General features: G+C 58.4%; 1 protein-coding gene across 1 annotated transcript in view; it reads right to left on the bottom strand.

Annotated features, from left to right (window-relative positions):
- The window catches only part of LMF1 (lipase maturation factor 1), a 122,879-nt gene that overhangs the window by 46,010 nt on the left and 60,091 nt on the right, over nt 1-16,778 (bottom strand). Inside the window, exon 5 of the mRNA XM_025369753.1 lies at nt 9,506-9,571. Coding sequence (XP_025225538.1) covers nt 9,506-9,571 — 66 coding nt within the window. The remainder of the gene's footprint in view (nt 1-9,505; nt 9,572-16,778) is intronic.

Raw genomic sequence — 16,778 nt, 5'->3', positions numbered from 1 at the left:
TCCCTTGTAGGCTGCTGCTCACTGTGTGTTTGGGGTTGTGGCGAGACCCACGCAGGAGGCGGCAGGCTTGGCCAGGTGCTGGGAACAAGCATCTCCAGGGCTAGGCCCACACCCGAAGTCCCAGCTCTCCGTCTGGCTTCTGGGGTGGGGGACTTGAACCTCTCCTTCCCCCCTGCACGCTGGGGCTGCTGACGTGTGGGAGGGGAGAGGAGGCTGCTTATGCTTATCAGGTGAGGGTCTTGGGATGAAGGCAGGTCCCATGTGTTCCAGGAACAAGCCAATCACAAAGGTCCCTGTGGGAAGCGGCCCTTGGATGTTGCGTCCCAAAGTGGTGACTGCCACTGGCTGAGAACCTCACCTGGGAAGGGGCCACGGCAGGCGCACAGTGTGATGCCTTTGTGGACATGCAACCCCCCTTCCCATCACGGCAATCGCAGATGGAGGAAAACGACAGTGAGTGGCAAAGACGGTGACAAATGTGACAGAAACGGGGCTGACGTGACCCAACGCTGTGTTAAAATGAGAAAAGCCTCAGGCCCAGCTGTGGTGGCTGCTGCCCGCCCCCCCCCGAGCAGGGTTCGCCTCCCCAGCTGACCTTGGCCCCCCCTGAGCGGGGTTCGCCTCCCCAGCTGACCTTGGGGCTCAGCTTTGGCCAAGAGAATGCAGTGAGTGATGTTCTGAACTCTCAAGCTCAGTCCTTGAAGAGGCAGATCCAGCCCCATGAAAGATCCCTCTCCTCTGAGGCCACCAAGCTGTGAGGAAGCCCATGGTGGCCATGGGGCAAGGCCACCAGGAGACACACTAAGTTCCAGAACAAGTGAAGCCTCCCTGGACCTCTCGGCCTAGCTATCAGCTCGTGAATGACCCCACCTGACACCACGTGCAGCAGAAGACCCGCCCGGCGGAGCCCATCGCAGGACCAGGAGAAAGATGCTGCTGCTCTAAGCCACTGAGGCTTGGGGTGTGTTGGGCGATAGCAGATCTCTGAAACAGCCTGAATCCAGAAGCCAAAGAGTGTGGAACTCTGATGTTAGTGGGAAAAGCCCATTTTAGAGAAACCAAAGTAAAAGTTTTTCTGAGTCTTTGGGTAACAGATACTTAGTACTGACTCACACACCCTCCACCCCAGACAGGGCTCAGCACTCACAGCTGTGTAAGCCTCCTCACATCCTGGAGAGGTACAGAAACGATATTTGAAGAAACACTGGCCAAATATTTTCTGAATGTAATGACAATGATAGACCTATAGATTCAAGCAACTCAACGAACTCCAAGCACAAAAAACATGAGGAAAATGACACCAACTAACCAAATGGCCACATTTTACTGCATGACAGTATGACACTATTGATCACTTTGATTGTAGTTTGATTGACAAGTAATCAAATTGTCACAAACTGCCTATGTTAATTAGATCATGTTAGTTGGTAGTGTTTTTCAACTCTTCTATATCCTTATTTTGTATCTACCTGCTTTATGTGTTATTGAAATCTCCAACTTTATGAATTTGTCTACGTCTGCTTGCAGTTCTATCCATTTTTGCTTCATGTCTTTTGAAGCTCTATTACCAGGTGCATAGATGTCTGCGAGTCTTCTGACCTCCTGATGAACACTGTGAAATAGCCTCTTTACTCCTGATCACATTCTTTGCTCTGAATCCTGCTTTGTCTGCTGTGAAGGTGGCCAGTCCAGCCTTCTTGTCACTTGTGTTTGTATGGTATGCTTTTCCACCCCTTACCTTTCGGCCTGTGTGTGTCTTCGTATTTGAAGCGTATCTCTTAGAGTAGTGTTACAAACTACACATCATAATCGAATATTGCTCAAAACTTGTGATAAAAAATCTTACATGCAAATAGAGAAAGATGTTACAGAGTACGTAGATAAGGAGTTGTCATAGGAAATAATGCAAATGAGACGAGAGTAGAGTACAATCTTTAAAGTACTAAACCTGTCAACCTAGAATTCTATACCCAACAACAATCTCTTTTAAAAATGAAGGTGAAATAAAGACTTTGTTAGACGTTGACAAGCTGAAAGAACTTGTCACCAGCAAACCTATGCTAGAAGAAATGTCAAGTCTGTTAGGTGGAAGGAGAATGATCACAGATGGAAACCTGGGTCTCCACGCAGGAGTGAGGAGTCTGGAAATGGTAACATGAGGTGGAGGGAGAATGATCACAGATGGAAAGAAGAGCTCTGGAAATGGTAAGTATATGGATACACAATGAGGCTATTCTTCCAATTGAATGAAATGTCTCTGAAAGATAATTGGACTGTTTAATCAAACTGTTTGGCAATAATAGCAAAAGACCAGGAGGGGAAAATACTGTTGGTAGAATATTGTTGTAAAATTCTTTCAGCATTTATGAAATAGGCTTAGTATAACTTGAAGGTGGGCTGTTATGGATTAAAGGTATGTACTATAAACCCTAAAACCACCACACAAATAAGACAAAAAAGTTACAGCCAAGAAAGAAAATAAAAAGGAGTCACAAAAATATTCAATTAATCCAGAGGAAGGTATAAAATAGAGAACACATGGGAGAAACAGAAAACAAATCGCAAGACAACAGCTGAAACCTTCCCCAGGAAAGACTGCAGTGGATGCCAATGGCCCAACACCCAGATAAAGGGCGGGACTTGTCGGACTGGATTGAAAAATAAGACCCAAGCATACTCTGGCTCTAAGAGATCTGCTTCAAATACGAAGACACACACAGGCTGAAAGGTAAAGGGTGGAAAAACAGCATATAAACGTGAGTGACGAGAAGGCTGGACTGACCACCTTCACACCAGACAAAGCACAATTCAGAGCAAAGAATATGAGGAGGAGTTAGGAGGCCATTTCACAATGTTCATCAGGTCGGAAGACTCTCAAATATGTATGCGCCCGATAACAGGGCTTCAGAAGACATGAAGTGCAAGCAGACATAGACAAATCCGTAATTAGAGTTGGAGATCTCAATCTCCGTCATCTCAATAATCGATAACACAGGCAGAAAATGAGGAAGTACAGGAGAGCTGAAAACACTATTGGCCAACTCGATCTAATGAACCCTGGCAGAACACTGTTCATTTTTAGCTCAAATGGAACTTTCACTAAGACGAACCACATTCTGGGCTACAGAACAAATCTGACTAAATTTTAAGACTCAGGGCAGATCTAATACATTCTGACAATAAAGCAATTAAATTAGAAACCAATAACAGAAAGAGATCTGGAAAATCCCCATCCCTTTGGAGCCTTTACAGAACCTCCGTTTCAGTGCGGGTTACAACATTTGATTCTCACAACCGCCTTAGGGTAGTAGGTGATCAGTTTAAAGTTGGAAAGACAGAACTTGCTCGGGATCACACAAGCCAGTAAGGGGGCGTGGAGGGTGGGCAGCACAGGGATGCGTAAGAACAGGGCTCAGATGCAGGCGCTGCCATCCTCGGCTGCGTGGGTAGAAGAGCCGTGAGCACTGCTGACCTTGAGGTGGCACCCCTGCCTCCCATACCGCGGCTGTCCCTGGCAAGAGGACCCCAGGAGAACCGGGAAATCCAGGCCCAGGGAAGGCCGGTGTCTCCTCAGGCCTGTACTGGCCTGGTGGGCTGCTCTGCCGGGTGATGCCAGGGCATGGGCCTGGGGCTGTCAGCCGGGCCCTGCCAAAACCACCCTGCAGTGGGCCACCTGCCAGGCCAGGCCCCTCCTACCCGAGGCCCTGGACATTCCCCAGGCCCCTCCCACCCGGGCTCCTGACATTCCACAGGCCGGCACTGCCCCTCCTCCCCAGCCCCCAGCACACACAGAAAACATTTTCTTACAAAAACCAATAGAACAGCCAGGAGACCAGGCGAGAGGCCTCAGCTCCCCGCACGCCGGATGGGATTCAGGCGCGTTCCCCTAACGATGACATTCACAGTCTTTAAGGGTAACGCCAACCTGGATATATATTATTCCCACATAGACATCGGGCCACCATATCTGAGGGCGCTTGGTGACTCACATCCAGTCACAGCCTGAGGGGGCTGGCAGCCCACGGCCCCTAGTCGTAGTTAAAGGCATTACAGGATATCCTGGCCCAAACCCTTGCTGGGTGGGTCCTGGGACACAGGAGGAAAAAGGCTGTGCTGAGCTTCCCTGTTGGGAGTCAGCCAGGGGCAGCCCCAGCCGCTGTGCTCTGTGTGAGCCTTGAGGGGGCAAGCTGGAAAAGGGCGCCTGCCTGACACGGGGACGCACCAGCCACAAAGTACACTGGTGGAAGCTGGCCAGGCCAGGCTGAGCACGTCAGCACGGACTCCTGCACTCCTGCCGGAAGTGTGGTACACACGCGGCCTCGGTACCTGTGGCAGAGCTGGGCGGGCAGGGGCACATGAGCGGAGGCTTCTCTCAGCAAGGCTGCTCTGGGCAGCAGGGCCCTGTCCCCCGGGGGCATCCACAGCAGCTCTGCACCCCCCTGTCACTCCCACCCACCCCCGGAGGCCCCACAGAACTCTGGGAGCCCAGTCCAGCGAGGGCTGCTCTGTGCGGCCCGCCCCACGCAGAGAGTGCGCACTTCCTAGCACGAATGGCCTCTGGTCCCCGTGAGCACCTCGGGGTGAGCAGGGCTGTCGCAGGCACCCTGGAAAGCATGGCCGTGGCCTGGGCCTGGAGTCAGGGTGCAGAGAGTGACCAGCGGCAGAGGCAGTGCTTCCGGATCTCTCTAACCACTGGTCTAAAACTCCGCCCGTGTGTGTGGGCGCCAGAGACGCACCCCCAAGCCGCAGGCTGCCGGCCGCAGGCTGGGAGACCCTGGCTCCAGGAGTGTCAGGTGGCCCCAGGCAGATCCAGGGGACCCCCGCCCTGCCCAGGCAGCTCCCCGAGGGTCTGTGGTGCGTGGCCTGGTCCCTGGTAGTGAGCCGACTCTGGGAGGCTCCGTGCCATCACGGGACCTGTCTGTAGCCCTGAGAGCGTCCTTCGCAGACAGACAGACTTGTCGTTCTCCACGACGTCGGCCCAAACTCACCGACAGGCCTGACCTCGGGCCAAGCCTTGGGGTGCAGGGGGTGGAGCTCAGTGGGGTACTCCTGCCGGCAGCAAGGGAAGTGGCCGTGGGTCCCTGCCCGCCCAGGCCCTGGCAGGGGCTGCCCTGTGCCACGTCTGGGAAGCAGCTCTGGAAGGGGCGTGGAAGGAGCACCGTGGGACTGAATAATGGTGCTAGACTTCCTGCTGCTCTCTAGCAACAGAGTCACGTTCAACTCCCCTAAAAAGCAACGGAGACTTGTTTGCAATGTTCGGGGTCCATGTACTCCAGATCCAGTGAGTCTTCTCTGCATCAAAACCATCCGTGGGAGTCCTCACCCCACCCCTCTCGATGACAGCTGACTTCCTAAAACCCACGTGCAGACAGAGGACAGGCCTGGATTTTCCATTTCAGCAGCCAGTACCCATCCCTGCTGCTCAAAGCAGCTGCGTGACCCCTGCATTCACAACCTGCTATTGCATCCGTGTCGTCAGGAGACCACTGTGACGTGGGGACCGCAGCAACCCTCCCCACAGCCCGCGGCATTCCGGATGGCGCCCGTCCCCGGTCACCAACCCTTGTCCTGTGCTGGCCCTGGGATCCTGGGGGTCCTGGGGACAGGGCTGAGGACATGGTTCTGGTCCCTCTCCTGGCTGAGAGCAAGCGGCCATCAGTGCATCCCCAGTGTCTCGTGGGACCGAGCCCTTGGCCTGCGGGGTCTGCACTCACTCTGGGTAGAGGGCGTCAGAGCTGAGTGAGCTGCAGGGTATCCTGGTGGAGTCTACGGAGATCTGGGAACACCACGCATGGAAGGCCACAGGCTTGTCGGGAGTTTCAGGCAGAGCTGCCCCGTCGCCTTTCACCCTCCGGGGAACTGGCCTCTTCTCTTGGAAGTTGGGGACGCCTCCCCCGCTGCTTCTGGCTTAACGGACTGAATTTGCTGGCAACTGCCTTTCGTTACCAGCAGATGAAAAAAGCGGCGAGTCTGGGGTGTGAGGGTGCGGACGGCCACGGCCGAGCAGTTCCTTCGGGGGAGAGAAGTCCGCACACTCGGAGCTCCAGCCCGGAGGGAGAGTCCCCGGGGTGCATGGCTGCCTTTCGCTCTGTGCTGCTGAAACTTCCGGAGGTTTCCAGGCTCCTGAAGGGGCTCAGCGTCCCCCACAGCATAGGCGCAACTCTCCTAGAAAGGGGCACCCCCCTGACTCCTTATCTGACCAGCAAGAAGCGGAAAGACAGCAAAAGGGCCTGAGGCCCCCACCCCCGATGCTGTGGGGCAGACGGCGTGGCTCGGGGGCTGCAGGCAGGGGCCTGCCACCTTCTGGAATCAGGTCCTCCTCGGAGAGAGGATTCATGCAGGGCCCTGGGCGCGCAGATGACACCCTGACTTCCTGAAACCTTCACCAGTGCCTCGTCCTCAACACATATGGGAGGGAGCGTCCTTGTCTGAGAGACAAGTCTGAGGTGAGAGGGGGCTGCGGCTCCCGTCCCAGCTGAGGGCCCCTCTGCCTCATGGCCGCTGCCCACCTGTGCATCCCTCTCCCGGGGCCCCCATGTAGCTGTCCCCAGACGTGATGTCCTCGCTCTCCCCACACACTGCTCCCGTACCTGGCCTTGGACTGGGCATGGCCACTGCTCCGTCTGTCGAGTGGAGTCCAGGCCCCTGAGGCTGGTACGTGGGCCATCCCTGCCCCAGGGACACAGTGAACCGGAGCCCTGTCACGGCGGTCCACCCGCTGCAGGCACGGCGCTGCACTGCTCTGAACACTGGCTACTCCAGGTACTTGCTCCTAGAGCCCCAAGGGGCCCCCGGGATGTAAGAAAAGGGGTTCCTGGGCCTTCTCCCAGCTCAGTGGGGCTCCCCCATGCCTCTTCAGGTGATGGTGGGATTTGAAACGCGATTCCCCGAGGACAGTCTCTGCAGCTGGGCGGGGAGGGGGTGGCCCCACCCGCTGGGACAGCAGCTGCCGCCAGAGCCTCAAGCTGCCCGGCTTGGCCCTGGACCCCATGTGACCATCAGGACATTAGGCTCAAGGCTCTCCGTGAGCCAAGGCTCAGCCTGTCCTGGGATGTGGATGAAAAGGGCCCTGACCTCGCACACCCTGCACTGCAGCCTCAGTGTCTGGAGAGGGGAGTGGCCCCAGCCACAATCCAACCTCCCAGAAGCTCAGCCACGTGGGTTCAGGACCCCCATGTGTCTGGGCCTCCTCTAAGGACACAGTCGTTGGATTTGGGGCTCAGCACAGTCCACGCTGACTTCATCTTAACTAATCACGAGGCGGTCCCAGATAAAGCCACGCTGCAAGCTACAGGGAGAGTGGGTTTGGGCCCTGCCTGCAGGCCTTGTCTGTGGCCCGGACACCGCTGCGGCCGACCCTCCGGGTGGCAGTGACACCGAGGGTGCCTCGAGACATCCAGGGCCATCCCTCAGGCCCGGGCTGCCCCTGCCTCTGTGCTCCAGGCTGGGCCCACTCTGTCCACTGTCTCGGGCCATGTCTGAACTGGTGGAGTTGGCGGTGGACACAGAGCACTCCTCACACACAACACAGCAGAGAGCTCCGGCGAGGGGCAGTCCTGGGCCTCTGGGGCACAGGAAGAACTGGGTGCTCACGGGGGCGGGAAGGGACCCACCGCATCCCAGCTGGCCGGGTGGACACAGGGGAAGGCAGTGCTGACAGGCAGCTGTGGGGCCCCCCAGCCAGCCTCCCCAAGAGTTGCGACCTGCGTCCTCGCCGGAGCGCAGCTGTGGTGTGACCCACCCCTCAGAAACACCACACCCTGGTGGTCCTGGCCGGGCGAGTCCTGCGGATCCTGAGACCCTCCCGGGCCCAGAGCAGCCACGTTCACTGAAGAGACACAGCCCAGGATGCCTGACACCAGCTTTAAAATGCAGCCGCTCTGTAGAGAAGGCATCGGAGTGTTTGTGGGGACACGGGTGGGCACCTCAGTGTCTCTCGCCAATGGAAACCTGCATGGGATGGTCCTCACCAGCACCCAGCCTTTGTGGACCTGAGCCCAGTGCACCACCGCTGTCCCCACCTGTGCTGAGCCAGCGGGCTCCGTGAGATGCGCTGTGGAGCTTCTGGCCTGGAGACAAGGGGCCCACCCAGCTTTCCTGACCTGGCCCGAGGGCTTCTGGAGACACGGGACCTCCCCACACTTTCCCGACCTGTCCTGAGGGCACCTTACATGGGCCCCTCAGCTCTGCTGACCTGTCCTGAGGGCGTCTGGACACACGGGTCCCCTCAGCTCTCCTGACCTGGGCTGAGGGCACTGGACCTTCTTGGGGGCAGGGTGGCCGGCGTGGGCTGCGGTGTGCAAGCTTTGTTAGCGATAGCCTCTCACGCCCGTGTGCTCTGTGGCTGCTGCCTGTCACGGCTGTGTTGGGACCATCCAGCCACAGAGCTGAGAGCTTTCTGGCATCTCACCGACCGTCAGCAGAACCTGGTCTCAGACCGAGAGGAGCTCACAGGTCCTCAGCAAGGTGGGGCATTTGATGGGGTATGGGGAGATCTCAAGAGCCTGAAGAATAAAGCCAGGACACAGCCACTAAATGTAAATGCAGGCACAAACGCCCGTCCCAGGCCGGCACGTGGACCAAGACACAGAACCGCAGCAGGGGTGCCACGTGAGAATGGCACCAGCTCCACGCGTGGAGGCGGTGAGTGCCAGAGCAACCCTGGCAGAAAACGCAAAGGCAATGAGACAGTTGCCACTGGCTGTCGGCGGCACGCGGACAACGACGGCTTCCAGTGCAGGTGTGAGCGCTGGCCGAACGCAGGAAGGGGTGTCCAGGCCTGAGATGCTCTCGGTGCGCCGTGGCCACGACCACACAGGCCCAGGGTGGGGACGCTGCTATCAGGAGGCTCCCACATGGACTGAGAACAAATGACTATCCAAGCTCCAGGCCCCAGACCACTCGCAGCCCCTACGTGAACTCGTGAGCTCCAGGCCCCAGGTCACTCCCAGCCCCTACATGAACTTGTGAGCAGTTGGCAGGAACCGGGGTGTCTGAAGGGACTCAGCCTGGGCCTGGGGGCCAAGCACAGTGGAACTATGCTGTGGTTCACACCTGCCCTGTGGGACACACCTGCCCGTGTCCAGGTAATGATGGAGCCACAGCTCCGCATGGCAGGGGCTGGGCACACAGGCAGGAAGCCCCCAAGAGGCACCTGCCGGGACGGTGGGGAGTTGTGGACTCCAGGAAGGAGGGGCTGGCCTGGAGGCCTGGGCAGGACCGAAGACAGCAGCAGAGGGTGCCGGTGCAGGAACCAGAGCAAACCCGCTGCACTTGAGACCATGGAGGGCCACGGACCCCGTCCCCACGGCCCCAGCAAGTGAGGGGCGCCTGCAAACCCCCGTGTGACCACCCCACCCGGAGAAAGGAGAGGGTGTCCTGAATCAACTGGGGGTGACCCTGTGACGCAACCGCTCACCAGGGTGTGCAGGCCTGCGCCCACCAAGAGTGGGAATGGGACGGCGTGAGGCGGGGGCTCTGCCCTCACTCTGCACGGCGCGCTCACCTCGTAGTGGAAGTCCATGCAGGTGAGGTCTCGCCAGCACCGGTCCCCCCGGATCTTGATCAGGCCCTGCAAGGAAGACAGCAGAGGGAGAGTCCGTCACGGGGGCTGGGGACGCGGCGGCCCCAACAGAAACAGCTTCCCGGGAAGACGAACCGTCCACGAAGGCCGTGGATCTGGGCTGCAGGTGCCGTGAGGGAGGGGACCTTACGTATGAAACACTTGGGAAGGGGGAGTTTGGGAAGGGCAGATTCAGGGCTGCTTTGATGAACAGGAGTTAACTGCACACCGCGGGCGTGAACAACGGTGGCTTCCTTTTTATAGTCAGCGCCTGGTGCGCCTTCCCCAACACTCATTCTCAGAGCTCCACGCATCATCACGCTACAGAAGCTGCGTGTCTTTAAAGAGGACAAATGCACCATGCGCTGCACAGACCCCACGGACAGTGTCAGAGGGAAGCTTCTCAGAGCCTCCAGGATGAGCCCAAAGTCAGGAGGGAGCGCCCAGTGCACATGGGTCTCAGCCACGCCCCCTGCGGCACAAAGGGAGCCCAGTCGCAGGCCCCGTGTGTCTCCCACACACTGCAACTGGCTGCTGTGAGGATGCCTGGGGCACGGGAGAGGCTTCCAGGGGCCTGCAGAGGGAGCCGTCAGCACTGGGGAAGGTGGGACTTGGGCAGGGAGGCTGTGGGGGTGCAGGGAGGCTGTGGGGGTGCAGGGAGGNTGGGACTTGGGCAGGGAGGCTGTGGGGGTGCAGGGAGGCTGTGGGGGTGCAGGGAGGCTGTGGGGGTGGGAGTTCTGCAGTGCTTGGGCCACAGTGAAGCATCCAGGGAGGGGTCGGCTCCCACACCCATCCGCTTTCCCTGGGGCACTCACGGCTTCAGATGATTCCTTCACAAGTCAGAAACAATTGCCCCCTCCTCCCGCCCACCCTAAAATCACTGCTGAGACAGATTCACATCTAGCGTCTCTCACACACTGCCTGCGTCCGAGGTGAGACTGCACAGACGCGGAAGTGAGCCCTCCTCCATGACGGCGGTTTCTGCTGCTACAACCACTCCCGGCCAAATCCCCTGGGCTCCATCCACCTGTCCACTGGACCATCCGTCCGCCCACCCGTCCCCTGTCCACCGGACCGTCCGCCCACCCGTCCCCTGTCCACCGGACCGTCCGCCCATCCGTCCCCTGTCCACCGGACTGTCCGCCCACCTGTCCCCTTGTCCACCCGACTGTCCACCTGACACATAAGCACTGAGTGCCCGTGAGGTGCCGGGTCCCGCTCCACCCCATAGAGGCCGTGTGCTGCAAGCACAGGTGCGACAAGGTGCAGAGAGGCAGGACAGCCACCAGGCGTGGCAGACGCGGCGGCACATAAAGGACAGGAATCCATGCCGCAGGTTCAGAGCCGACGGCTACGGTCGGTGTAGCATGGTGGGCTCCGGGGCAGCTGCATTGGGCTGCAGGTGGTGCTGTCTCGCTGCTGCCCACATGGTGGGAAGAGGGTGAGGGTCTCTCTGGGGACACTTTCGTAACGGCTGCCTCCCATCAGCCAGTGCTCCCTCTGTGGGCGTGCTGGGGTGTCGGGCCTGGTTCCTGCTACCATGACACTGGGGTCAGGGTTTCCATGTGAAATGGAATTCAAGGAACACAATCTGTTCACAGCGGAGGCTGGCTCGTGTCTGGACAGAGCTGACAGGGCTGGCCTGGGCGGGGAGCCCCGGGGCAGGGTGGGCATGGCCACGAGGGAAGAAGAGGAGGGTGAGGGTGCACTCCTCAGGCAGGAGCATGAGGCGGAGCATGAGGCACAGCAGGGCTGAGGAGGCCACAGCGGGAGGCCCAGGAGTCCCTGGAATGCAGGGTCCCTTCCACCACGGTGCCAGTCACGGTCCCATTGTGGGAGACCGGCCTCCAGACGGTCGGGGGTGCAGCCTGAGGCCTGTGGGAGCCATCAGGACCTCCAGGGCAGGGGCCGGAGCTGCCGTTGGGGTGGAATTTCCTCCTCTCCAGGGAGCCCCAGCTCCAGCCTCGGTCTCCTGCCCGGTCGGGTCAGCCTCAGGCTCCCAGTAGATTCCTCCTCCCCAGGTCAGCCCATCACGGGCTGGAGCCACGTCAGCAAAACATTAATACCTCCCAGCAGCACGGAGGCCAGCATTTGGTGATGGACCAGAGACCCCAGCCCAGCCAGGCTGACACAAAACCGACCACACATGGGAGGGCCTTCGGGGTGGCTGCAGGCTCCAAGCCAGGGCCAGGCAGCATGGGAGCCGCCGGGTTCTCTGGCTACATGTGACCGAGAAGGCAGCAGGCTCTGCTGCTATCTGTGCAGGACGACCCGGGCAGGGGAGGGGCGTGTCCAATTCCGACGAGTTTCGAACATGGGGCCCGCGGGACTGGCGGGGGAGTGGGAGAGCCAGGAGAGGCTGCGCTGCGCCCTGAAGGACGGCACGTGGCTGAGAGGGACACGAATGAGAAACAGCAGGGGGGTGGGACCAAGAGCCCAGCCTGGCCCTACAGGAACACCAAGCAACAGGCACCTGCTCCGCGTGTGAGCCAGATGGGACACCACCTACACGCAGGCTGCACGGTCCACAGACGCGCCTCGGAGGGGTTCTTAGGCTCCGCCACCCCGCACACTGTGAAGGCTGTGTCTGAGGGGGGCACGTCTGGGTCTGGCATCACCGCCTCTAGGGTCTCGCTGCACGCCCCCGCCCTCACACGCCCTGCACCCCCAACGGCAGGGAGGGCACCAAACACCCAGGAGTGTTACTGTTGAAAGACCTGAAGGGTGAACTGCCTTAAAAACCGAGTCAGGTCTTCTGGAAGCTGGGTTTGCTCAGATCACAAAAACACCAGAGACTGTTTCCCGCTTGGGCTCCTGTCCTGCAAACGTGCATGAAAACAGCCGAGGGTGTTCAGCTGACCGGGTGGAGCAGGCCCCACTCCTTAAGGCACTGCCCATGCCCAGGGCAGCCACCGCTTCTGATGAAATGCACAGCTCCACCGGGCAGGCGCACAGCCACCGCCCCCGCTCCCCCCACATGAGCACCAGCTCTGCTCCCTGCAGAATCCGAGAGTGGAACTCTATGGAGATTCAAACCAGGAAAAGAAGAAAAAAACAAAATAATTAAAATGTCATTCAAATTCTAAGCTGATATGAGACACTTAAAAATCTGAAAAATTGTTTCAGGAGTAGAAGATAATTATATTCCTCCCATCTATTGATTTATCTCTACATTGCAGATGTCAGATTTTCCACGGATTTTTTTTTTCTTCCAGAGCAAGTGTCAAAGGAACAAAGCCTTCTTTGAGGCTTTTCAGCCCAAAATTAATTCTTAAAAAAAAAAAAAAAAAAAAAAAGGCACAGACAGGCCGATAAACGCACCAGACCCAAAGGGAGCCGGGGACCCACTGCCCGTGCTACCCTCCGGCTCTGCTCGGAGCGCTGGAACTTTCCAGGCCCGTCGGCGACGTTCCAGCCTTGCAGCGTGCGGCTGCAGCAGCAGCAGCTCCTCTCCTGATGCCCGTGTGTCCTGGGACACAGGTCCCCAAATCTGCCACCTGGAAACTCGAAGCGTCTGACGGTCTTATGCGGCAGAAGGAGATGCTCTGTGGATACCCCGTTTCTCTCCCTTGGCCCCCAGAGGCCTGCCGTCCACCCTGCAGTGATAGCCCCCTGCACAGTGCTTCAGGACAGACCCAAGCCCACACAGTCCCCGAAAGCACCGGCTAACGTGGTGTTTCAAGGAGGCGGCGCCGCCAGGACTCCCTCCGAGCCACAACCTCCTCCACCCTCCTGGCATTAGGGTCCCCTCGCCCACATCAGTGGCCCTTCCTCCCCACCTGTAAACACAGGGAATTACTCGCGACAGGTCCTCCCTCCGCAGGAGAAAACTCAAAGGGGAGAGCTTCGCCCTGGAGCCGGGTCACAGCCTGGTGCCCCTGTGAGCAGCTGCAGGGGTCTCAGGCTTGTTACAGCAGCCACTGCTTCTCCCCAAGTGCTTTGAGAGCTGGGGGTGGGTGGAAACTGTGTCTCAGGGTGAGGGTGACCAGCAGGCTCCGTGGGCACAGGCACTGTGGGGTCTATCAAGGCCCTCTCGTCTCCATATCTGAGGGTGGCCCAGTCGCCGCAGGGGTGGTGCCTGGGGTCCCGCCTGGCTCCGTGGCTCTCCCGTTTTCCTGGGATGGTATCCGCACTTTCTTGCCCTCATGCAAGAGAGAACTGGCATGGGAGGTGGGCTGTGCCCCCGAGCGCTTCATTTCAGCATGCAGACTTCCTTGCACAGCTGCACCAGGAGCTGTGTGCATGGCAGGCATCCTCTGCGTGGCAGGTGGGCGGGCATCCTCTGCGTGGCGGGCATCCTCTCGAGGAGGGGCCTCGCCTCTGGGCCACTTCACGCCTCAGAACAGTGGTCTGAGCATCCAAGTGTGGTGGGCCAGGGTCTCTGTGGCTCCTGATGAAGGGGACCCAGGGCCCCCGTGGCTTCACACTGAGGACAAAGCTCTGCCCTCAGACACGCAGCTGACTGGCTCATTGACACTGACTGGGCTCCAACTTGCAGACCAAAGGACCTGGGCCTGGACAAACTCCTTGGGCTCGCTTGCTGCCTGGAAGTGAAGTCCCATGAGTTTGAGGGCAGCTGTTTGCTCCCCAAGCACCTGGAAAAGGCTGTCCCAAGCTGACAGTCGGGCCGCCACAGAGCCTAGGGGACCCACACTGCGGGCAGGGGTACTGACTTTCTGACCAATGCCAGCCGGGAGAGCCTGGGCTTCCAGAACCTAAGGCCTGTTCACAGAGGCTTGTCTGTCTGAAAACACCGGAAGTGCTCCTTCCCCTGGCTCTGGGTGCCCTTGAGGCCTTGGCTGCTGGGGCCCAGAGCAACCCAGGTGGGGGCAGAGCCAAGGGGTGGCAGCTGGGACCCAGAGCAGCCCAGGCGGGGGCAGAGCCAAGGGGTGGCAGCTGGGGCCCAGAGCAGCCCAGGCGGGGGCAGAGCCAAGGGGTGGCAGCCAGGCCATGCAGGTGCCAAGACTTGGGGCACGAGCTTTCAGGTCACCAGACACCACGAAGACCCCAAGAATCACCACGCCTTAGGAGCTTAGCCAGGGGAGGGGAATTAAGAGGAAGGCAGTTCTCGCCATGGCGTGGCATCTCCGAAGCACAAGGTCTGCTGTGGACTCTCAGTCGCCTGTCTCTGTGACGGGATCGGTTTGCCTTCCGGAAGTTGCTGCTCTAGTCACTGTACCACGTGAATTCCTCTTGCTGTGATCATAGTTTTAACTAGAAATCAGACAGAAGAGATTCTGGACTTACTGTATTTTTATTTTTGTTTTCTGGCAAACAACGTGCACTTCAATAGAAACTTTCGGCATGAACCCAGAAAGGCGTGTGCGTGGTAAGCACGGCGGCTGGTTCTCTCACTGGGAGGTCACCTGAGCTGGACTGTGCGGCTGGGAAGAGGAATTACTAGTGCTCTTTTTAGCATAGTTTTATTTTGTACCCACAACCCAGGAGATCCCTTGAAGATTACAGGAGAGCATGTCCTGTGTGATCGTCCCCGGGGCTGCGCGGGGATCTGAGACATGCTCGCCCTGGAGGCTGATGTGCTTCAGCTGCGAGGAGCACCCCGGCTCCTGCCCTAGCTCTGCCCACAGACGCTGGAGGTCAGAGGCACAAAGCGCCTTTGAGGACTCCGGTCTGGGCCTCAGCCTCACAGGGGGCTACAGCCGGGGCCAGAGGTCAGGATGCCATAGACATCATTTTCTAAGAATTCCCACGATGCCTCCGTGCTGGAGTCAGAGGTCTGCCCCTTCCGGGTGGTGCCCTGAAGGCGATGGGCCTGAAAGCAGCCCCTTTTCCTCTGAGCTGCCCCCATACTGATGCAATAAAGCCATTCGGATAATCGCTCTGCTTCTGGAGTGTGGCTGCCTAGGACCAGGGCAGGCCTGTCGCCCCCTCCATCCGCCTGATCCTGGCCTCACAGGGCTGCATGCCGATACTGATTCCAGTACGTTTAATGTGATTTCACCAGCGGCTCTGATGCCAGGCAGCAGCCTGTGGACTTCAAAGTCAGCTCTTCCCGGGTGCCGGCAGCGCCTTTCCACATTGGCCTTTCAGTGCTGCCCATGACCCACACTTCCCATGGGCTGCGGACCCTCTGGGATGCTTGGGGGTGAAGCACGCTCAGCATCAAGAGCTTTGCAGACAGTCCTGGGCCTGCGGGAAAACAGTAGACATTAAAGTGCAAACCTGTTGAGCCCCTGGCACCTTCCTTCCGACCCCATGAGGCCTGGGGCGGCAGCACACACGTGGGAGGCACGGGCCCTGGACGCGGGAGACCTCCTGCTCTGGCCTGTGAGGGTCGGAGTCTCCACTGCACGATGCCGCACACTTGGGCCTGAATCCCACAAAAGGTGAGCAGGTCTGGGTGTAAAGAGAGCCGTGGGGCTCAGCTCTGACGCGGGTCCCGAATCCCGGCTTCCCTTGAGAAAAGAAGTCACTGCACACGGCACTCCCCCTGCACCTTTTTTCAAGGCTTTTGTCCATCTGATCTAAGTGGTCACATTGACTGGCCTAAGGCTTCTGTAATATCCCAGGCAGCTCTTCATGGCGGCATCTCAGTTACTGGAGTTTCCACGGCACCTGCAATCATACAGCCTGGCTATAGCTCCCTGGCCTTTGCTCGATTCTGACCTAAAAATTGTTGACACTGTGGGCTTACATATTCAACATTTCAGTTGTTGCTTTTTCTTCTTGTGTTAATGAGGACAAGACAGTTTGCACATAAGGAGCATTAGAAGGCCCTACCTGTGGGTGCTGTAGCCAGGTGTGGGCCCTCCAGAGCCGTGAGCTGCACAGGTGTGAGCCCCACGGAGCCGTGAGCTGCACAGGTGTGTTTGGACATCATATTTTATTTTATTTTTTTGAGCTGGAGTCTCACTCTGTCGCCCAGGCTGGAGTGCAATGGTGCGATCTTGGCTCACTGCAAGCTCTGCCTCCCAGGTTGAAGCAGTTCTCCTGCCTCAGCCTCCCAAATAACTGGAATTACAGGTGTCCGCCACCATACCTGCTAATTTTTATGTGTGTGTGTTTTTTTAGTACAAACAAGATTGCACCACGTAGGCCAGGCTGGTCTCAAATTCCTGACCTCAGGTGATCTGCCTGTCTCAGCCTCCCAAAGTGCTGGGATAACAGGTGTGAGCCACTGCACCCGGCCAGACATTGTTTTAACTTGGCCAGTTTTTGGAATGATGAGTTCTCTGGCTTCTCTTTATCCTCCTGT

The sequence above is a fragment of the Theropithecus gelada genome, chromosome 20, assembly GCF_003255815.1.
Source record: "Theropithecus gelada isolate Dixy chromosome 20, Tgel_1.0, whole genome shotgun sequence".
Taxonomy (NCBI): Eukaryota; Metazoa; Chordata; class Mammalia; order Primates; family Cercopithecidae; genus Theropithecus; species Theropithecus gelada.
The sequence above is the reverse complement of the archived record's forward strand: the minus strand, read 5'-3'. Positions and strand labels throughout refer to the sequence as shown.